Genomic DNA, 23,472 nt, shown 5'->3' on the forward strand with positions numbered 1-23,472 from the left:
GGCCGCCCACAATTTTGTTTGCATTTATCACCCAAAACAAGCTAGGTGGCCCTTCACTATAATACTGTGCATTTGCTGTAAACAATATAATAATGATTGAATATTAGCATACAATAAAGGAATTTATTTCATGATTACCTGTGAACTATTTGAGACATGAAGTACTATATAAATAAATGTCATTCTATGCATTATTGTGGAATAAAATGATTTTTTTCTTGAACTATTGTGAATAACCCAGTGCCAACACTTTCATGTCTTTATACTTCAGTTGCAAGTTTAGCAATTTCTGCGATTTTTGTTTATATTACAATTACTACTTTGTGCATTACAGTGATGGTTTTTCTTCTCTGTGCTTTGGGTGCTCTGTTGCAAGGAAAATGATCCCCCATTGTTCTGGGCTTGCATGTAACAATTCTACAATACAAATTCTACAATACAAATTCTACTTATCTTTCTTCTTAATTAAAATGCCCCACTATAAGACTTTTAGTGCAATGGTCAATTTGGAAAAACTACTTCTCCTTCCATAGCAGTTCATGAAATTTTGCAAATTAGAGCTGTTGGCATTTGGTCAGTTGAGTGTTTATATTGCTGTAATACCTCCTGTGAGTGGTTCAAGCTCTGGGACCAGCAGCTAAAATTGTGTACATATCAGTTGAAGGCTTATCTCAAACTTATGTTATGAACAAAACTTCTTAGAACTTTTAAACATCTAATTATTACATTGAATTGAAAATATTAATGCAAAGTACCGATGATTGCCTTGGATGAGAAAATTGCACTGTTTTGCTTTCCAACATTCTGTATTTTTAATTTTGCAGATAGCGATCATGACCGTGACTCTGTTCCCGATTCGTCTTCTGCTAGCTGCTTTTATGATGTTGCTGGCTTGGCCATTTGCATTCCTTGCTGCATGGGGGCGTGTTGAAAAAGAACCTGAAAAACCAATGAATTTGTGGCGGAAGTAAGTTATTTTCCTATTATACAACTGATTGGTGATACCTTGTTGACCAGTTCTTGTGTGTAGAAAAAAAGCTATGTTAATTATGTGGGCCACCACATTCAAATAAGGAATCGTTAAAAAAAATGCTACAGTCAGCAAAATAATTATTTCGCGAAAGATGGTTAAGAGGAGGATGCTTGTGTTTTGTTGCAATTTTTGTATGCATTTGCAGTTCTGTTATATTCATCTTGTCATCTCAATTTCTTTACTAGATCTAATTCATGGAATTCCAGGTTTACTATTGCCATGAGATGTGTTACTTTAATTAATTATCCATGGTTTTCAGCACTACAATATGATTTGGGCTATATTTGAAGGCTATATACTTTCTTTTCCTACCTTTTTGTAGGGCTTTCCTTTGCTAGCCAAATAACATTTTAAGCATACTAAAAGCATGCTTGGGAAGCAGAGGACCAGCTTGCTTGAGGCCATGTTCTTCAATTTTCTCATTATACAGTGCAAGAACTTCAGTGTGGCTGCTTGAACCAATATGCCTCCTATGTTCATTAATTTGTATCTATTCCATTTGCTATGAGAAACATTAAATTTTGCAATATGGTCTTAATCATTTGGGGATTTATAAAATAAGAAAAATAGAAGAAAAAAGATGATTGTATTCTGTTGTTACTTGTAGCTAGCTACTCCTACCAGGAGATCTAATGTCAAGCTCATTTATCTTGCATCATCCTCACACATCCACTTTAGTTCTTCAGCAACCACTCTGTGATGTCTGTCATTCAACAGCCAAGTGGTTATGGTACTGGGTTTGTAACCCCAAGATCAAGAGTTCAAATCTCACAATGGCAAACTATGAAACAATGTAACTTCATCTGAAACAGATGGAAACAGGTTTGTACTCGAAAGAGTTACACCATGGTCTCTTTCTGCTGCTCTCCACTTTGCCATCTAGAAGAGATCTCTAGCTTTTCAGCTCTGATCAAAGGGTTGAACATTGATGTTTTCTTTTCTGGCTGTCACTTTTTAGAATTCTTTTTGTTCTTGCAATTTCGAGCACCTCTTCATTGGTCTTATGGTCTGTATATCGAATTTTGGCATGTGTCTTAGCATTCACATTTCAAAGACTTCTATCTTCCACAGATCTTTATTTATTGTCCAGGTTTCTGAGGCACACAGGAAAGTGGATAGATTGTAGCACCTCATGAGTTTTTTTCCATATTAGAAACTTAAGTTTTTTTGATGTTAAAACATCCTTCACCTTCACATAATTACTTCTGGTGACCTCTGTCCTTCTAATCTTGGCATTGCATCTGTCATCATTTGTCCTAAATGGATATTCCAGTGTGACAGTATCCACTTCAATCTTCATTTAGTTTTTTCAAATGTATTCCTTCTAACTGTTTTTGTCTTTTTCATATTCACGCTGTATCTGTATTCTCAACTTTTAGATTGTAATCTATGATATTTTGTATCTTCTGATTCTGGAAATAGTGCTGCGTCATCAGCAAGTTTGTTTTTACTCCTGGAAATGCATCTAATTCTCTGAATATTTCTTCTATGTAAAGATTGAATAATTTTGGTCACAGTACATAGCCATGTCACACTCCCCTCTTTACTTGAAACATGTCAGATTGTCCATCTGCCTGCCTGATGCTCACTATTTGGTTCCAAAAAAGTCTCTGGATAAACCTTGTGTCTTTGAGAAAGAAATTCTTTAACATTATCAGTAATTTCAATTTCAAGACTTGATTTCTTCCAACCTCTTGGAGCTTATTCCAGTCATTCTGACTGTTCTATTCAATTAAACCAAAGAAATCCCCAAACGACTCAATAACAACTTACCAGATTTTTGTGTTGTAAAGGAATAGACAAGCTAGTTCATCAAGCTTGCCCTATTCCATGGCTGGAAGCAGCATAGCTAAACACTTCTTCCCTCTCTGCCAGCCCGTACACCTTCCCCTCACAGATGACGTGGCTCATTTACAAAAAAATATTTGAGTTTAAATTGAGTTTTTTGGGGCAATTTATGCAGAGACAATAGGGAATTTTAGTTGCATGAAAATGGGATCCTGCACCTTTTAAGCAATTTAATCAACTGTTTTTGCTTTGCAGTTGTAAGCCCATGCCTTGATTTTGCAGCTGAAGTAAAAAAAAAACCAAGTACCTTTATGTATGCATATACCTGTATTCAAATTAATGATGGGCAATTATGGCTGAAAGTTTCCAATTTTACGATATACTTTTTAAAAAATAAAACTATAATTCATGCATTTTTGTTGTGGTGTCAACAAACATGTCAAAATGCAAAATTTAGGGCTGTGCTTGAAATATAAAATATGATTCAATTTGATTTTTATTTATTGTTCATGACTTCCATTTGGCAAAAGAGTGAAAATTGGCACAAATACAGACATGGAGGTGGAATACTGTGAAGCTTTAAAATCAATACTGCTCTCACTTTTTTGAAGTTGCATGCTATCTCTTCAATCTGAAATGTTTTATTGAACTCTGCATTGTATATTTACAATCTATAAAGTATCATCTTTCAGAATTGTCCTCAGTTATATTTTTGCCATTGTATGGGTTACAAAAATTGTACATTGCCAGGAAGTTATTGAGTTATTAGAGAGAGACTTGATTTTGCTTAGTTTTAAAGTGTGCTACCTCCAGTGGAAAATACTAAATTGAGAGAATTTCATAACTATATGGAATCATTAAGCACAGTGGTTGAGCACATAGTAAAATTAGCATGTAAAAGTTTAGTGTATATTAAATAACACAATCTAGAAGTGAATTAAAGGTTGTAATTCTTCTACAGCATTCAGAAAATATTTCTAAGTTGAATACTAAAGCAAAATACTGTGGGTGCTGGAAATCTGAAATAAAAAGATAATGCCAGAGGTACTCTGGTCTGGCAACATCTATGGAGGGAAACAGAATTTCAGGTCGGTACCCTTTCTTAAAAGATGAGTTGACTAATTACTTATTGTTTGAGGCAATAAGCATCAAGCCAGTTTTTGTCTCCATGCCTTTTGGTGTAACTGTATTTTGTTTTAAAATGCAGCCCTCAAGCCGAAGGGAAGCAAAGTAAAAGCATGGCAGGGCAGCTCTGCCACGTGAATGTCCTCCTGCAACACGTGGGAAGTCATGGACACTTCTGTGGCGTTCACAACCACGTGCAGGAAGTGTGACCAGCTGCAGAAACTTGTGCTCCAGGTTTCAGGACTAAAGCAACATATCCACAGGCTGAGGACTAGGTGGATACCACAGTTAGGGAGGTGGTCACAGCGTAGATTAAAAGTGCAGGCAGAGAGAATGGGTGACCGCCAGACAGTCTTGGAGGGCCAGGCAGGTAGTGCAGGAGTCCCCTGAGTTCATTTCGCTCACTAACTGGTTTTCCATTTTGGATACTGATGAGGGCAATGTTTCCACAGAGGAGTGTAACTCGAGCCAAATCTGTGGCAGTATGGGTGGCTGAGCTGCACAGCATGGGAGGAAGAAAAGTGGAAGAACAATAGTGGTAGGAGACTAGACCGGTCCTCCTGCGGCTGTAGACCTGACTCCAGGATGGTGTATTGTCTCCCTGGTGCCAGGGTGTAACTAAGCAGCTGAGGACATTCTTATGGGGAAGGGTGAACAACCAGAGGGATTGGCCCACATCGATGCTAACGACAGAGGTAGAAAGAGGGATGAGGTCCTGTAAGCACATTTTAAGGAGCTAGGAAAGAGATTAAAAAGCAGGACTTGAAAGGCAGTAATCTCAGGATTACTCCCACTGTTATGTGCTAGTGATTACAGAAATAGGAAGGTAGAGCAAATGAACATGTGGCTGGAGAGATGGTGCAAGAGAGAGGGCTTTAGATTTGTGAGGCACTGGGACTGGATCTAGGGTAGGTGGGGCCAAAAAACAAGGGCAGGTTGCACCTTAGCATGATTGGGATCAATATCCTTATAGGGAAATTTGCTATTGCTGTAGGGTTGGGTTGAACTAGCTTTGCCAGGTTGGGGGGGCGGGGGTGAGAACCAGAAGGAATTCAGATAGGTGAGGCACAAAGCTGGTAATGATGGGAAGAAAAGTAGTAGACAAAATTGGAAGTCAGTTGAAACAAAGGCCAGCATCAAATAGGGTCAAAATACAAAAATTGTTAAAAAGACAAAGGCACTCTAAATGAACGCAGCATTCACAGCAAGGTGGATGAATTGATGGAACGAGTAGAAGTTAAATGGTATGATCTGATTGCCATTACAGAGACATGGCTGCAGGGTGACCAAGGCTAGGAACTAAATTTTCAAGGGTATTCATTTAAGAAGGATAGGCAAAAAGGAAAAGGAGCAGTCATAGTGTTGTTAATAAAGGATGAAACCAGCCCATTGGTGAGAGAGGATCTTGGATCCAGCAAGCCACAGCAAACATTGGTGAGAATTATTTATAGGCCACCAAACAGTAGCGGTAATATAGGGCGTGATATAAACCAGGAAATCTGAGATGCAAGTAACAAGGGTAAAACAGTAATATGAGGGATTCAATCAATATATAGACTGGGTAAACCAAATTAGCACTAATGCTATGGAGGACAAATTCCTGGAATGCATACTAAATGGTTTTCTAGGTTCACATACGCAATGGTATACGTTTGGGGGAAAGAAAACAAACAATGGCGGACACTTTTTCCAGGGCCACAGTGGATCTTCATGATGTCCACCTGATTGAGGAGTTCAAATCATACTCCCAGTTGATGAGGAGACACCTGCCGGCTACTACAGGAAAACCTCAGCAAATACACCAGGAACAAGTGCGAGATGAGGACTGTGCCCGCATCCGCCATTACTGTCAAGATGGGTGGTCACAGCAGAGACCGAGTGTAATACCTTGAAGACTTGGGTTGAACAGCAGAAGCACTTTGCCGCCATTGATGATCTGCTGGTATATGACGTGCGGCTGGTCATTCCTGCCTCCCTTTGGCCGGAAATCCTTCAAAAAAATACACCAGGGACACCAGGGTATTACCAAATGCAGGGTATATGCCCAATTTGCAGTTTGGTGACCAGGCATTTCAAGTGCAATTGAGGACATGTTAGCAAGTTGCTGTGTGCGCGCTACACAAGCAGGACCAGACAGCTCTCAACCAGGCTGTGGGAGTGGTTGAGTATCAATTTATTAGTCTTCAATGGCAGACCCTTCCTCATTGTGGTGGACTACTTCTCCTGATGGATTGAGGTGAAGAAATTGTACATGACAACCACAGAGACATTGGTGAGAGCATTTTAGGAGATGCTCGCAAGCCATGACATCCCGGACCAGATAGTGTCAAGTAACAGTCCACAATTTGCAAATGAATACTTCACCCAATTTTCCATAACTTACTGTTTCCAGCACCATACCAGGTCCAAGGTACCCACAGCCAAATGATCAGGTAGAAAGAGGGGTCCGCATCAGAAAAGCCCTCCTGAGGAAGAAAAACCCTCCTGAAGAAGAAGGATTGTATGAGAGGAAGCTAGCTGGAAATGTAAAAATGGATAACAAGAGTTTTTACAGGTACTTAAACAGGAAAAGAATAAGTAAAGTGAGTGTTGGTCTTCTAGAGATTGACAGTGGGAAGTTATTGGTGGATAATAAGGAAATGGCAAAAGAAATGAACAAATATTTTGCTTCTCTGTTCACTAGAGGATACAAAAAACATTCCAGTAATAGCTGCAAATCAGGACATGAATAGGAGGAAGGAACTTGGTGAAATTGAAATCACTAGGGAAATGGTACTGAGACCTGTGGGCTGGCGAGTCTCTGGGTCCCGATGGGTTACATCATAGGACCTTAAAAGAGGTGGCTAATGAGATAGTCGATGCACTGGTGTTAATTTTCCAAAATTCGCTGGATTCTGCAAAGGTGCCATCAGATTGGAAAGTGGCAAATATAACCCCTCTTATTCAAGAAGGGAGGCAGGCAGAAAATAGGAAACTATAGACCAGTTAGCTTGCCGTCTGTCATGGGGAAGTTATTACAATCGATCATTAAGGATTATTACGGAAAATAAATGCGCATTGTGTAGGGGATAACATATTAGCATGGATAGAAGATTGGCTGGCTGACAGAAAGCAGAGCATATGCATAAATGGGTCTTTTACTGATTGGCAGGATGTGACAAATTGAGTCCCACGGGATCTGTACCGGGGCCTCAAATTTTTACAATTTACATCAGTGACTTAGATGAGGAGAGTGAAGACATGGTAGCTAAGTTTGCAGATGACACAAAGATAGGTAGGCAAGTATATTCTGAGGAGGACGTGAGGAGGTTGCAGATGGATATAGAAAGGTTGAGTCTATTGATAGGCAAAGATCTGGCAAATGGAGTTTAATGTGGGGAAAATGTGAAGTTTTTCACTTTGGCAGGAAGAACAATAAGTATTACTTAAATATAGAATGGCTGCGTAATTCTGAGGTGCAGAGAGATCTAGGTGTTCTAGTACATGAGTCACAGAAAGTTAGTATGCAGGTACAGCATGTAATTAAGAAGGTGAATGGAATGCTATCCTTTATTATGAGAGGGATTGAACGTAAAAGCAAGGATGTTATGCTTCAGTTATACAGGGCATTGATGAGACCACACCTTGAATACTGTGTGCAGTTTTGGTCTCTTTATTTAAGGAAGAATGTAAATGCATTGGAGGCGGTTCAAAGGAGGTTTACTAGATTGATACCAGGAATGAGTGGGTTGTCTTATGAGGAAATGTTGGACAGGCTCAGCTTGTTTCCACTGGAGTTGAGAAGAGTGAGGGGTGATCTAATTGAAGTATACAAGATCCTGAACAGCCTTGACAAGGTAGATGTTGAAAGAGAGTATTTTAGAATTCAGCAAAGAAACTGATAAAGGGGAAATAGAATATGAGAGTAAACTAGCGAGAAGCATAAAAACGTAGTGTAAAAACATCCATAGTTATGTAAAAAAGAAAAGATTAGCAAAATGTGGGCCCATTACAGGCAGAGACAGAAGAATTTATAATGGGGAATAAAGAAATGGCAGAGAAACTAAACAAATCCCATGTGTCTACCTTCACGGAGGAAGATACAAGAAACCTCCCAGAAATACTACAGAACCAAGGGCTAGCAAGAATGAGGAACTGAAATAAACTGGTATTTTTTAAGAAAAAAAGTACTGGGAAAAATTAATGGGACTGAAAGTTGATAAATCCCCTGGACCTGATGATCTCCATCTCAGTGGGTTTATAGAGGTGGCTGTAGAGATAGTGGTGGTCATCTTTCAAAATTCTACAGAATCTGGAATGGTTCCTGCAGATTGGAAGGTAGCAAGTGTAACCCCACTATTTAAGAAAGGAGGGAGAGAGAAACCTGGGAACTACAGACCTATTACCTGACATCAGTAGTAAGGAAAATGCAAGAATCTATTATAAAGGATGTGTCAATTGAACACTTAGAAAATAATCGGAGGATTAATTGTAGGATTGGGCAGAGTTGACATGGATTTATGAAGGGGAAATCATGTTTGAAAAATCTGTTGGGAGTTTTTTGAGGATATTAGTAGCAAAATACACAAGGAGGAACCAGTGAATGTGATGTACTTGAATTTTCTGAAGGCTTTCAATAAGGTTACTAAAAATTAGAGACCATAGGTTTGGGGGTATTATACTGGCATGGATTGACATTTGGTTAACAGACAGAAAACAGAATAGGAATAACTGGTCATTCTCATGTTGGCAGGCTGTGATTCATCGGGTACTGCAAAGGTCAGTCCTTTTGCCTCAGCTGTTCACAATCTATATCAATGGTTTGGATATGGGGACCGAGTGGAAAAAAAATGCCCAAATGTACTATTTCCAAGTTTTCTGATGACACAAAACTAGGTGGGAAGGTGAATTGTGAGGAAGATGCAAAAAGGCTTCGAGAAGATTTAGACAGGCTAAGTAATGGGCAAGAACATGGCAGATGGAATGTAGTGTGAAAAAATGTAAAGTTATCAACTTTGGTAGGAAAAACATAAAAGCAAAGTATTTCCTAAATGGCGAGAGATTGGGAAGTGTTGAGTCACTGAAAGCTAACATGCAGGTGTAGTAAGCAGTTAGGAAGGCAAATGGTATGTTGGCCTTTATTGCAAGAGGATTTTAATACAGGTATAAAGATGTCTTGCTGCAGTTGTATAGAGCCTTGTAGCTTTATCATTTTGGAATTATCTGGTAAAGATCATTTGTGGAGTTCTTTGCAGCATATTGCAGATCCCTGGCACTTTGATCCTGCTGCCATAATTATTATCTTCTGAAACAAAAACATCTTTGTCTTTAATGAAAGAAATGACAACAGTGAGTATGGTTGCTGTTGCAATGGTAGACTTTTGAACACAGCTTTTGGAAATTAAATGGGGGGTTTAAGAGTCATCGACAGTTACACCATTTGGTGTGCAGAAGAGGGCTGTTCAGCCCATCGGGTCCATGTAGAACAAACCATCATTTAAATTCCCCTGCTTTATCCCTGTAACCCTGCAAGTTTATTTTCTTCAAGTGTCCACCCAACATCCTTTTGAAATCATTAATGGTCTCTGCTTCCACCAACTTCATGGGCAGCAAATTATAAACCTTTACTAGTCACTGACAGGAATTTTATGGCCCCGTTGGCACCAGGCATCATGATGAAAAGGCCAGAAATCATGAAACCAGTTTGCGATCATCCGCTCCACCCATCAGTGGTGGGCCATGTTTCTCACCACACAATGGGAACCTCCTTTTCATACATTTGCATCTAATTATAAGCTCTGCTCACTGGAATCATCATCTCATGTCAAATTTACCGCCACATCGGCGTAACTTCAGAATGGTGTGTTTTATGACGGTCTTTAAAAGGCGTACACTTGGCGACCTGAATTTCGAGTGGAACCCTGAGGTGAGTGCACACAATCTTGCGGAGTGCTCGCAAACATCGAGCTTAGGACATCAAGGAAGAGGTGCAGCGCATTCAGCGGGGGACACGGGCAAGTTGCTTTCTCCCAGATGGCTTTCAGTGTGGGTCAGGCCAGGCTGGGGGATGGTGGGCAAGGCAGAACAGACTGAAAGGAATGCTCAAGCACATGCTGGGGGGAGGTGCGGGGTTGGGGGTGAGCGAAACGGCCACATACTTGGAAAAGCTTGTCAAAAGTGAGTGTTTTTCCGCAGCTGAGACCATGTGGCAGCAGCTCCATTGACACTTTTAGAGGCAGGCCTCTGCAGTTTTTCTGCCCATTCAAAAAGTGCAAAATCATGAAAGTGCCACCAGATGCTCCAGAACTTTTCACCCCTTGGGCACATACTGCAAATTAATGTGCATTTTCAGGGGCAGCAGAACAATTGGCCGACTGGGCAAGTTGTGCAAGTCACAATCCCCTTGAAGGCGAGGATGCTGGTGATAAGGCCATCCGACTGGCAAGGCAGGTGTGCTCGCGAGGTCCCCACAGCCGCAAGATTCATTTGTGGATGATGACAAAATGCAGTGAGACCAGTCCTGACATCCTCATCTTGCATCTGTGAACATTTGACCATGGTGTGGCTGATGCAGCGCACATACTCTGTGCTGAGGCTCGTATCATGGAGACGCGGCGGAGGCCTTCTAAGTCACAAGGTTCCAGTAGGATGCTGACATGCAGTGAGGACACTCCATAGATCTTTATATTGCCACGGTGAATGTCTGAGAGTGTATATAAGATGTCTGCCAGCCCAGATGAGGATGACTGGCATGTGTGGGTGGTGAGTGGTGCCATGGATGCAATGAGGACATGATCCATAGGGCAAATGAAGGTGTATGTGAGAGAGTGACTGCGTGTGGTGGGTTTGTGTGAATGAGAGTTGAGTGATGAAGAAGAGTGACTTATCCTGGCGGAACAGAGGAGATCATTCATCCTGTTTTGACACTGGGTGGCTGTCCTCTTGCAGGGCGTTGGCGCTGCCGCCATCTCCCATACTGGTTTGGTGACCTTGCTTGCTGGTCTTCGCCCAGAGCAGGGGTAAAGGACTTCATGGCGAGCCTCCACTGCATCCAGTAAGCGCCCGAGGGAGACATGGCTAAATTTGGGGGCAGCATCTTTCCTCCCTTTGGCAGCCTTGACTTTGCAGCAGTGTCCGATCCATTTGAGAGTGATAGCTCTGTTCGGGGGGCACCCTTTAAATATGGCGCCTGGATTACTGAAGGCCTGAGGTGATGGCCCGCCCCACCAGTGTTTTGGCATGTTTCCCGGGCTTGGTTTATTAGTGAGGCGGGGCACGCCAGGAATGGAACGATAACAGTGCGAGAACCTGTCATGGCGGCCAGCAGGTAAAACATCCCTTTTCCTGCCCGCTACCGCACTTGGTGCAAATCTGGGACAATTCCACCCACTGTGAAACGTTCTTCTTCACATTCCCCCAGCACCTCTTGCCCAAAACATTAATCTGTGTGCCCTAGCCCTTGTGCCATCAGTTTAATGGGAGCGGAATAGTGCAGTGTTGTACATCTTGAGGATTTAACTTTTGAAGGAATCTAATTTTGAGAGAGGAGAGGAGGTGAAATACGTACTTAGGGTTTAATTTTTGTTCTGGGGTCGGGACCCTGATGTAGCACCCCACTTTCAGAGATGGGTGCTATTGATATAGATAGGTGAAGGAGATGGACATCTCAAGGTAGAGGTGCCCTCTGAAAAATTTTAGAACCAGTAAGAGGGCCAAGTAACCAGGCATTCACTGTGGAGGGCTAACCCCTCCATAGTGGGCCTGTGGTTGCAACTGTGACAATTTCTTAATTTGTTGATGTGGAGTGTTTGTCTGGGAGTGGTGTTTATTAAAAAAAAGTACTGTACTAGTCTGTCACTGGAAGGCCAGCCAGGATTCAATTCTGGGTTGGGGGGAGGGTTGGGGCTGACTACCAACTGGAAGATTCCATTTGGCATCGGGTGGTGGCCTTCATGAATAGACCCACTAATAAACTTAATAGCTACCTGCTGCTTGCCCTGAGGTGGGTTGATGCTGGCAGTCATGACGGCTGACAGCAGGAAATTCTGTGCTGACTTGCTTCCATAGTCCTTCCAAAATTCAGTCCATTGTGTTATTTAAAAGTCGTTCGTCAGAACTATGCAGATGCTTTAACTGCAATCTTCAAATGTTCTCTTCATTTGAGAATCTCCTTTAAATTGAAAAATTGTGCATGTCACTCCATTATTTATGACAGGTGACAGAGACAAACCAGGTAATTATAATGCTAGAGCCCATATTTAATGTTAGGATGACTGAACACCTTAAAAGCAGCATAGATTTATAAAGGTAGTTTATACGTGACACCTGAATGTTTTGAAGAGGTGATTAAAGTAGTGGACAAGGGAACGTCTATGTATTCTATTCGTGTACTTCAGGAAGTATTTGGTAAAGCCCCTCTTAAAAGACTGTTAGCTAAAGTTGAAGCTCGTGGAATTGAAGGCAAGTTATTGACCTCGCTAGGAAATTATCTGCAGCAGGAGACAGTAGGAGTAATGGACAGGTACTGTAATTGGCAGGGTGTGATTAGTGGTACCCCACAACAATCTGTATTGGGGCTTCAATAATTCACCATATTTATTAACATCTTAGACAATGGGACAGAAAGATAGGCAGCAATGTCAATAGAAGCATAAAATTTCAAAGATATTTTTCTAGATTCAATGGAGAAAAACTGGCAAATTTCAGCATAGGCAAATATGAAATCATCACTTTGGACCTCAGAAGGATGGAACAGGTACTTACCAAATGGCCAAAAGCTAGAAACTGTGGAAGCCCAAAGAGACTTCGGGGTCCAGATATCAGATCAAGATATCAATAACATTCTGCACTGCAGAAATTCACCAAGACTCCTTCGACAGCACCTTCCAAACCTACGACCACTACCATTTAGAAGGACTAGGGCAGCAGATAGACACCACCACCTGGAAGTTCCCCTCCAAGTCACTCACCATCCTGACTTGGAAATATATCGCCGTTCTTTCACTGTCACTGGGTCAAAATCCCGGAACTCCCTCCCTAACAGCACTGTGGGTGTACCTATACCTAATGGACTGCAGCGGTTCAAGAAGTCAGCTCACCATATAGGATGTTAGAATACAAGGAGGTAGAAGTCATGTTTTAGCAATCAAAAACCCTGTTAAAACCACAGTATTTTGAGCAGTTCTGGATACCACATTTTGGGAAGATTATGGCAGATCACTCTTTTAGCCATCCACCATCAGATCTGGTTGTACCAGAATAAGACATTATTATGCCTTGCTCTCATTGCTAAAAGTGCTCATCTATTCCAGGTCATCCCGTAATGCAAAGATAACTCCTGACTTTACTACAAATCATCATCATGAACCCTTCTCCTGTCTCCTCCACCCTCACTCCAACAAGTACGAGGAGCTGAAAGACTTGTTTGTCACTAAGATTGAGACCAACCAATCAGCTGCCTTTTCCAGTATTCTTCCTTCCAAACTTCCTAGGCACTTGCCTTAGCCCTGAACATGCATTTTTCTCTCCTATAACCCTTGCATGCCCCCTCCAACTCCACTTGTCCATGAGACCCACTTTCTGCTCCCTCCGCCCTATTCCCACTAAACTGGATGGGGTTGCATTTGCCTGGTTCCATTCTTGCACTGGCTGCAATTAGATAGGTATCACTTGCAGTAGCTTATCATTCCTGCTCCTGCACCCTTACCTTTCACATCCCTCTGATCTATCTTGGGTCCCCTCCAGTACTCGTGTACATGCTGCCCCTTGGTGACATCATGAAAAAGCGCAAACTGAGCTTTGTCTCACGATCACCTCTTACGCCGAATCTACTGTTACTAAATTATCAGACTGATTATTTGACATCCAGTACTGGATGAGCAGAAATTTCCTACAATTAAATATTGATCATACTAAAGCCACTGTTTTCAATCCCCATTCCCTAGCTATCAACTCAATCCCTTTCCCTTGCAGCTGTCTGATACTAAAACAAACTGTTGCAACCTTTGTGTCATATTTGACCCCAGGATAAGCTTCTAACCTCATTCGTTCTATAGCTAAGATGGCCTGTTTTCACCCACGTAACTTCACCCATGCATCAGCTTATTTAGTGCTCAAACCCCCATTCCTGCCTTTGTTACAAACTTTATTAATCCAATGCAATCCTGGTGGGCCGCCTACATTCTACCCTGTGTAAGCTTGAGGTTACCAAAACTCTGCTGCTCCATCCTAACTAAAATGAGTCTCATTCACTCATCATCCCTGTTCTCATTGATCAAAATTGGTTCCTGGTCAGGCAATGTCTTGCTTTTAAAAGTCTCATCTTTATTTTCAAATTCCTCCATGGGCTTGCCCCTCTGTATCTCCATAATTGCCCCCTCGATGTATCTGCACTCATCTAATTTTGGCATGTTTGAGTATCTCCAATTTTAATCATTCCACATTGGTGGCTGTGCCTTCAGTTTCCTAATCTCTGGAATTTCCTGCCTAAACCTCACCGCCTCTCCCATTTTGTTTTCTTCTTGAAAACATTCCTTGCTTCTTTGACCAAGCTTTTGGTTATCTGTCCTACAACTCCTTTTGTGGTTTGGTGTTATATTTTGTTCCTGTTGATATAGTTTGCAGTGACTCAGATACTGAAGCAGTCTGTATCCAAATGCAGCAAGACGTGGTTAACATTCAGGCTTGGACTGATGTGAAACGCACATGTTACTTGCCACTTAAGTGCCAGGCAATGACCAATACCAACAAGAGAGAATCTAACCATGTCCCCATGACATTCAACGTCATTACCATTGCTGAAGCCCCCATCATCAATATTCCTCACGGTTATCATTGACGAGAACTTAACTGGACCAGCCATATAAATACTGTGGCTACAAGAGCGGATCACAGACTGGGAATACTCCACTTGGCTGGATGAGTGCAGCTCCATCAAAACTCAAGGAGCACAACATCATCCAGAACATAGCAGCGTGTTTGGTTGGCATCTTATCCACCATCTTAAAAATTCACTCCCTCCACCACCAATGCACATTGCAGCAGTGTGTATCATATACAGCATGCACTGCAATAACTCACCAAGCTTCCTTCGATAGCACCTTCCAAATCAGCGACCCCAATCACCTAAAAAGACAAGGGCAGCAGAAGTACATGGTGCGAACACCACCACTTGCAAGTTCCCCTCCAAGCCACATCATCCTGACATGGAACTATATTGCTGATCCTTCACTGTCATTTTGTCAAAATCCTGGAGCTCCTTTAGTAATAGCACTGTGGTATAGCTACACCAGATGGACTGCAGTGGTTCAAGGCAGTGGCTCACTGTTACCTTCTCAAGGGCAATTAAAGATGGGTACTGAATGATGGTATTGTCAGCGATGCACACATCACATGGAAGAATGAAAAAAAAATACATTGATTTTGGACAGAGTGCAGTGTAGATTTACCAGAATTACACCTGGACTTCAAAGGTTAAATAAGGAAGTGAGTTTACACACACAGATAAAAACAAAAAAACTGCGGATGCTGGAAATCCAAAACAAAAACAGAATTACCTGGAAAAACTCAGCAGGTCTGGCAGCATCGGCGGAGAAGAAAAGAGTTGACGTTTCGAGTCCTCATGACCCTTTGACAGAACTTGAGTTCGAATCCAAGAAAAAGTTGAAATATATGCTGGTTTAAGGTGTGTTGGGGGGGGGTGCGGAGAGAGAGAGAGAAGTGGAGGGGGGGGGTTGTGGTTGTAGGGACAAACAAGCAGTGATAGAAGCAGATCATCAAAAGATGTCAACAACAATAGAACAAAAGAACGCATAGGTGTTAAAGTTGGTGATATTATCTAAATGAATGTGCTAATTAAGAATGGATGGTAGGGCACTTAAGGTATAGCTCTAGTGGGGGTGGGGAGAGCATAAAAGATTTTAAGATATTTAAAAATAATGGAAATAGGTGGGAAAAGAAAAATCTATATAATTTATTGGAAAAAAAAGGAAAGGGAAAACAAAGGGGGTGGGGATGGATGAGGGAGCTCACGAACTAAAGTTGTTGAATTCAATATTCAGTCTGGAAGGCTGTAAAGTGCCTAGTCGGAAGATGAGGTGTTGTTCCTCCAGTTTGCGTTGGGCTTCACTGGAACAATGCAGCAAGCCAAGGACAGACATGTGGGCAAGAGAGCAGGGTGGAGTGTTAAAATGGCAAGCGACAGGGAGGTTTGGGTCATTCTTGCGGACAGACCGCAGGTGTTCTGCAAAGCGGTCGCCCAGTTTACGTTTGGTCTCTCCAATGTAGAGGAGACCACATTGGGAGCAACGAATGCAGTAGACTAAGTTGGGGGAAATGCAAGTGCAAAGCTGCTTCACTTGAAAGGAGTGTTTGGGCCCTTGGACGGTGAGGAGAGAGGAAGTTAAGGGGCAGGTGTTGCATCTTTTGCGTGGGCATGGGGTGGTGCCATAGGAGGTGGTTGAGGAGTAGGGGGTGATGGAGGAGTGGACCAGGGTGTCCCGGAGGGAGCGATCCCTACGGAATGCCGATAGGGGGGGTGAAGGGAAGATGTGTTTGGTGATGGCATCATGCTGGAGTTGGCGGAAATGGCGGAGGATGATCCTTTGAATGCGGAGGCTGGTGGGGTGATAAGTGAGGACAAGGGGGACCCTATCATGTTTCTGGGAGGGAGGAGAAGGCGTGAGGGCGGATGCGCGGGAGATGGGCCGGACACGGTTGAGGGCCCTGTCAACGACCGTGGGTGGAAAACCTCGGTTAAGGAAAAAGGAGGACAAGTCAGAGGAACTGTTTGATGCCACCTTCAAAAACAGTTCCTCTGACTTGTCCTCCTTTTTCCTTAACCGAGGTTTTCCACCCACGGTCGTTGACAGGGCCCTCAACCGTGTCCGGCCCATCTCCCGCGCATCCGCCCTCACGCCTTCTCCTCCCTCCCAGAAACATGATAGGGTCCCCCTTGTCCTCACTTATCACCCCACCAGCCTCCGCATTCAAAGGATCATCCTCCGCCACTTCCGCCAACTCCAGCATGATGCCATCACCAAGCACATCTTCCCTTCACCCCCCCTATCGGCATTCCGTAGGGATCGCTCCCTCCGGGACACCCTGGTCCACTCCTCCATCACCCCCTACTCCTCAACCCCCTCCTATGGCACCACCCCATGCCCACGCAAAAGATGCAACACCTGCCCCTTCACTTCCTCTCTCCTCACTGTCCAAGGGCCCAAACACTCCTTTCAAGTGAAGCAGCATTTCACTTGCATTTCCCCCAACTTAGTCTACTGCATTCGTTGCTCCCAATGTGGTCTCCTCTACATTGGAGAGACCAAACATAAACTGGGCGACCGCTTTGCAGAACACCTGCGGTCTGTCCGCAAGAATGACCCAAACCTCCCTGTCGCTTGCCATTTTAACACTCCACCCTGCTCTCTTGCCCACATGTCTGTCCTTGGCTTGCTGCATTGTTCCAGTGAAGCCCAACGCAAACTGGAGGAACAACACCTCATCTTCCGACTAGGCACTTTACAGCCTTCCAGACTGAATATTGAATTCAACAACTTTAGGTCGTGAGCTCCCTCCTCCATCCCCACCCCCTTTCTGTTTCCCCCTTCCTTTTTTTTCCAATAAATTATATAGATTTTTCTTTTCCCACCTATTTCCATTATTTTTAAATATCTTAAAATCTTTTATGCTCTCCCCACCCCCACTAGAGCTATACCTTGAGTGCCCTACCATCCATTCTTAATTAGCACATTCGTTAGATAATATCACCAACTTTAACACCAATGTGTTCTTTTGTTCTATTGTTGTTGACATCTTTTGATGATCTGCTTCTATCACTGCTTGTTTGTCCCTACAACCACACCCCCCCTCCACTTGTCTCTCTCTCTCTCTCTCTGCCCCCCCCCCCCCCCCCCCCCCCCCCCCCCCCACACACACACACACACCTTAAACCAGCTTATATTTCAACTTTTTCTTGGACTCGAACTCAAGTTCTGTTGAAGGGTCATGAGGACTCGAAACGTCAACTCTTCTTCTCCGCCGATGCTGCCAGACCTGCTGAGTTTTTCCAGGTAATTCTGTTTTTGTTTTGAGTTTACACACACATTGGTTGTATTCCCTAGAATTTAGACCTCACCCTGTCTCAATCCTTACTGCAGCTATTTTTTGCACCCTTATTGTTGCTCTGGCTGAGAACCATTAATTGAATACAATACAAGGTGAAATCTGAGGGCTTCATAGTAGAGAAGAATGAGCAGGTCTGTAGGATTACTTCATTTTGCCCTCGCAACAGAGAGAGTACAACATTTCTATATTGCAAATGTCAGTAGCTCTAATTTTCAATTCATATTTAAAGTTTTCTGAATTATGTGAAGCTCCTGATAAAATAGGTTGCAGTTTTGCTAAATATGTATATCGATATATTCTTAAGTACAATAGTCTTGTATGAGAATGGATGTTTTTTAAAAAATATTTTGGAGAGTATTGTGTTATTCTGTAAAGAAGGCTAGGTGTGTGTATGTGATTTTAATTAAGCTGGACAAGAGTTTGATCGGAGTTAGGTTGTTTGGGGATTTGGAAACATGAAAAGGATAGATGTGTTATGTTGAGGTGCAAGTAAATATGTTAGATTTTTAGGGAATGTTGTGTAAGACTAATGTTAACTGTGCAACTCTAATCTTGTGTGCTTAAGTTTTCTTCTACTCTTGTTAATAAAACTTTTACTTTTAAGTTTTAAAATCCCAAGAGGGTTACTGGATTTCTTGCTGCTGAAATCGGTACGATTTCTTCTCGTTTTCAGAATACAAAAAAAGGGTGTGGCCCATAAGCCAAGTTTCCCTCTGGGATTTGGTTTGCACCGCAATTAACATCTATTATGGCCATAACAAATTTGGGGGCTCGTTTGGGATTATTACAATTCCTTGATTGCTTTGGAGTTTGTGAATCCAAGGGATTCAAGTATGAGAAGAACACTAACGTGAGAGTTTTGTATTGAGGAATTTTAAAATGGTTGGACTGCAAAATGCATTTGACAATTTCTAAGACTTCTCTGAGAATGGAAAATACGACTGTAGAGTATTTGAAATCTCTGACTAAAACTCAGTTGAGCGAGTTAGCAGATGAAGTGCGGTTAGAGAGAAAAGCAGAATTTCATAAGGCTGGTATGGTTAAAGTACTTACACAACATTTAAAGTTGGAGGAAGGGATACCCAAAAGTAGTGTGTCACAGCTAGAGGTAGCAAGACTTCTGTTGTAAATGAAGCAGGTTGATTTAGAAAGAGAGAAAGGCAAAAGCTTGAATTAGAAGAAAGAAAAAGAGAAATGAAAAAAACTAGACTTAGAAAGAAAGAAATGACAACTTGAAAAGGACAAGTTAAAAGAAATAGAAATAAAAACACTTCAATGGGAAAAAGAGTGGGGGGAAAAATTACAAGAGATAGAAATGCAAAAGCTTGAACTTCAACTTCAGAGAGAGAAGTTAGCAAGTGAAGAAAGAGAAAGAAAGAGATAGAGCTTCAGAAAGAAGCCAGACAGTATGAATTGTCTAAAGTGAAACTTAGAATAAAGGAAGAAAGAAAGTGATTCAGATGGTGACTTTGATTCCTTTGAGGAATTGATTCAACTAAAAATCTTTGAGGATGGAGTTGAAAGATATTTCACCTTATTTGAATAGGTAGCTATGAAATTGAGTTGGCCAAGAGATTCTTGGACAATGATGTTAGTGTTTAGACAGGTACAGCAATGAATGTGTATGCGAGCTTATCAGAGGAACAGTCTGTATATTACGAGATAGTATAGAAGGCAATATTAAATGCTTATGAGCTTGTCCCTGAAGCTTATCAGTTGAGGTTTAGGACTATAACCAAGATACCTCAACAGACTTTTGTAGACTTTGCAAGAGAAAAAGTAATTACCTGGGATCAGTGGTTCAGGGCATTAAAATTAGACAAAACATTTTAAAATGTAAGAGAGGTTATGATTATGGAAGAATTTAGAAATAGCATTCTAGTAAACATCAGGACATATTTAGATGAAAGCCAAAGCAATAAGATCAGGGAAGCTGCTGTTTTGGCCGATACGTATAAAATTTCACGCAAACAGTTGAGTGTAGGAAAAGGGTCATTTGGAAATCAGCAAGAAAATTGAAGATTTAGAAAACCTGGTGATTGTAAAAATGTTAGTAGTAAAGATCAAACTGAACGATTCCATTAAAAATGGAAAGGTGGAATGTGGAGTTGAAGAAGCAAACTGTTATGTAACCATTGTATTAAGGCTAGACATACACAATCAAATTATTGGAGGCTAAACAGGAGACCAATTGCAGCGATAGAAGCTTAGAAAAGTTCTGTAAGAACGAGTACTGTAGGCTCTGAGACCTAGGTGCAAGACAAATCAATGGTTTGTGTATAGGTGAAGCAGGAAGAATCAGTGGTAGAGAAGTGGAAATGTGTTCACTACCTACCCAAGAGAATTCTGGAAGAACAGGTTAGAGATGTTCAAGGATTTTATGTGCAAAGGGAGAGTGGACAGGGAAGAGTAAAAAAGGATGTCAAAATTTTAAGGGACACGGGGGTTAGCCAGTCCTTAATGTTAATGGGATAGTGCCATCTGTTGGCCAGAAGGGTTATTGCAGGAAAAAATGTTAATTAAAGAATATATATATAGATCACAGATATTAATGATGCCTAGTGTAGTAGAGCAGCCTTGAGACACAAGCAACAGAGGTGTTTGTATTGTTTCCACATTGTGTGATGACATGATCACAAACACACAAGTTTAGACAGGAAGAGAAGGCATCTAAACTACGGGGGGTGTGGGGTGGTGTGGATACTGAAATTCAGTTGGCAGGATCAGAGTTTGGAAAGATTACTCAGGAGAAGATTAAAAAGGATGAGATTGAGGTGTTTAGTGAAGTTAGTGGAATTACAACAGAAGGATCCAGGTTTGAAGAAATTGTATTTGACAGCTTATTCTGAAACAGAAGCAGTATACATTCCAGAGTGTTATTACATTAAGAACAATGTGTTAATGAGGAAATGGAGACCACTTCATGTTCTGGCAGATGAAAAGTGGGCGGTAATGCACCAAGTAGTGATATCATCTGAGTACTGCAATTAAATTTTGAGAGTGGCCTATGAAATTTCAATGGCTAGGCATTGTGAATTAGGAAAACTCAAGCTAAGATGCAGGAATATTTCTATTGGCTTGGACTACATAAAGATGTAGTCAAATTTTGTCAAACGTGTCACATGTGCCAGGTGACAGCCTCAGGCAGTGATTAAGCCTGCACCTTTAATTCAAATTCCAGTATTTGAGGAACCTTTTTGACAGGGTCCTGATTTATTGTGTAGGACCCCTCCCTCAGACTAAAAGTGGAAATCAGTACTTAATGACAATCATGGATGTGTCCACAAGATTTCCAGAAGAAATATCTTTAAGGAAAATTACAGCAAAGGTGATAGTAGAGGAGTTAACCAAATTCTTTACAAGGTATGGATTACCAGAAGAAATAGTCAGATCAGGGATCACATTTCATGTCACAGCTGTTTAAAGTAATAACAAACAGCCTAGGGATAAAGCAATTCAGCTCGTCAGCTTATTACCCTGAATCACAAGGTGCCTTAGAAAAGTGGCATCAGACTTTAAAGACTATGATAGTCAAGACTATCCACATGATTGGGATCGAGGAATTCCATTCTTATTATTTGCTATTGGGGACGCCCCTAATGAGTCAACAGGGTTCAGTCCTTTCAAATTAATTTATGGTCATGAAGTAAGGGGGCCACTTTAACTGATTCAGGAGAAATTAGTGAGTCAAAGTTCTGAAACAAATCTCCTAGATTATGTGATGAAATTCGGAGAGATTGAGTAAGGCGTGTCGATTAGCTAGGAAACATTTAAAGATATTTCAACAAGTGATGAAGGCAATCGCAGACAAAAAGGCAAAGGCTCATAGTTTTGTGGCTGGTAAAAAGTATTAGTATTGTTGCCAGTGTCAGGCAAGGTTTGTTGAAGGCAAGGTTTAGTGGACCTTAACAGATTGAAAAGAAACTGTGTGAGGTAAACTACATAATAAGTACCCCAGATAGAAGGAAGGGGCAGCCATGTAAATATGCTCAAAAAATACTTGGACAAAGTGAATAGACAGGAGCAGGTTCTGTTATTTGTAAGTAAAGAAATGGAGGTAGGAATTAATGGATTCTGAAATTGACCTTCCTCTGATTAAATTGGACAATGAAGAAGTGCTTAAGAATCTGGATGCAATATTGGATTACTTTCCAGAAAAGTGTTGGGAGTGATTTAAAGGAGCTATTGCATAAAGCAATTTGTGGAAATAAACTGGGGAAAACAGATTTAGCTGTACATGATGTTGATGTGGGGAGTTCAGAGCCAATAAGGCAACACCCATATAGATTAAATCCAGTAAAATTAGCTCGTGCGAGAAGAAATTGAAAGCATGCTTCAAAATTATACCATAGAGCCCAGTCACAATGATTGGAGTTCATCCATTGTAATGATGCCAAAACCAGATGGATCACAAAGACTATGGCCAGGATTTTCCAGCCCCATCACCACAGGCAAGGCGGCGCCTCAGCCAGAAGTCTATTGACTTGCGGCGGGACTGGACAATCCCAGATGGGCAGATGCGGAAAATCCCATCCTATGTATTGATTACCGGAAAGCGAATGCAGTAACAAAAGCAGATTCGTATCCTATTCCACGATTGGAGGATTGTACCAAGAAAATGGGACAGTCAACGTTTATCACAAAAATTGACTTGTTGCGAGGATATTGGCAATTACCCTTATCGGAAAGGGCAAAAGAGATACCAGCTTTCATGCTGCCGGATGGTCTATGTCAATGCAAAGTAATGCCTTTTGGTATGAAAAATGCACCAGCAACATTTCAAAGACTAAGAAACAAGGTGACTGAGGGACCGAGCATTTGTGCTGTTTATATTGATAGCTTAATAGTATTCAGTCAAACGTGGGAGAAACATTTACAATGCTTAAAGGAGCTGTTTGACCCACTGCAGGAAGCCAATTTGGTTTGAATTTGCAGAAGCGCAAGTTACATATTTAGGCATGCTGTTGGATGTGGTCAAGTGACCCCACGAGATGCAAAAGTAAAAGCCATTGTGGAATTCCCAGTGACTACAACAAAATGGAAAGTTTTGAGATTTCTAGGTATGAGTAGATTTTATTGGAAATTTGTGCCAAACTTCAGCAGTGTAGTTGCTCTACTGACTGGGTTATTAAAAAAAACACAAAATTCCAATGGATGCAGGAATATCAGAATGCAGTTGACCGCTCGAAAGCTGTACCTGTTCTATCAGTACCTGATCTAGGAAAGTAGTTTAAGTTGGCTATGGATGCTAGTGATGTCGGGATTGGTGCTGTATTGCTACAAGATGAATTAGGAATTGAGAAGCCAGTAGGATATTTCCCACGCAAGTTGAATATACACCAGAAGAAATATTCAGCTATAGAGAAGAGACCTTAAGTTTGGTTTTAGCTTTGCAGCATTTTAAAGTATATGTTGCAAACAAT

General features: G+C 41.6%; 1 protein-coding gene across 3 annotated transcripts in view; it reads left to right on the forward strand.

The window, feature by feature from the left end:
* LOC121275952 (lysophosphatidylcholine acyltransferase 1-like) overlaps positions 1-23,472 on the forward strand; it is a 209,783-nt gene that overhangs the window by 62,706 nt on the left and 123,605 nt on the right. For 2 of the 3 annotated variants that reach the window (XM_041183858.1, XM_041183859.1), the window contains exon 2: positions 825-967. In XM_041183858.1, coding sequence (XP_041039792.1) covers positions 825-967 — 143 coding nt within the window. Of the gene's footprint in view, positions 1-824; positions 968-3,782; positions 3,910-23,472 lie in introns of those variants that run through there. The other variant, XM_041183860.1, reaches the window with a different exon arrangement.

This window comes from Carcharodon carcharias, chromosome 3 (assembly GCF_017639515.1).
Source record: "Carcharodon carcharias isolate sCarCar2 chromosome 3, sCarCar2.pri, whole genome shotgun sequence".
Classification (NCBI taxonomy): domain Eukaryota; kingdom Metazoa; phylum Chordata; class Chondrichthyes; order Lamniformes; family Lamnidae; genus Carcharodon; species Carcharodon carcharias.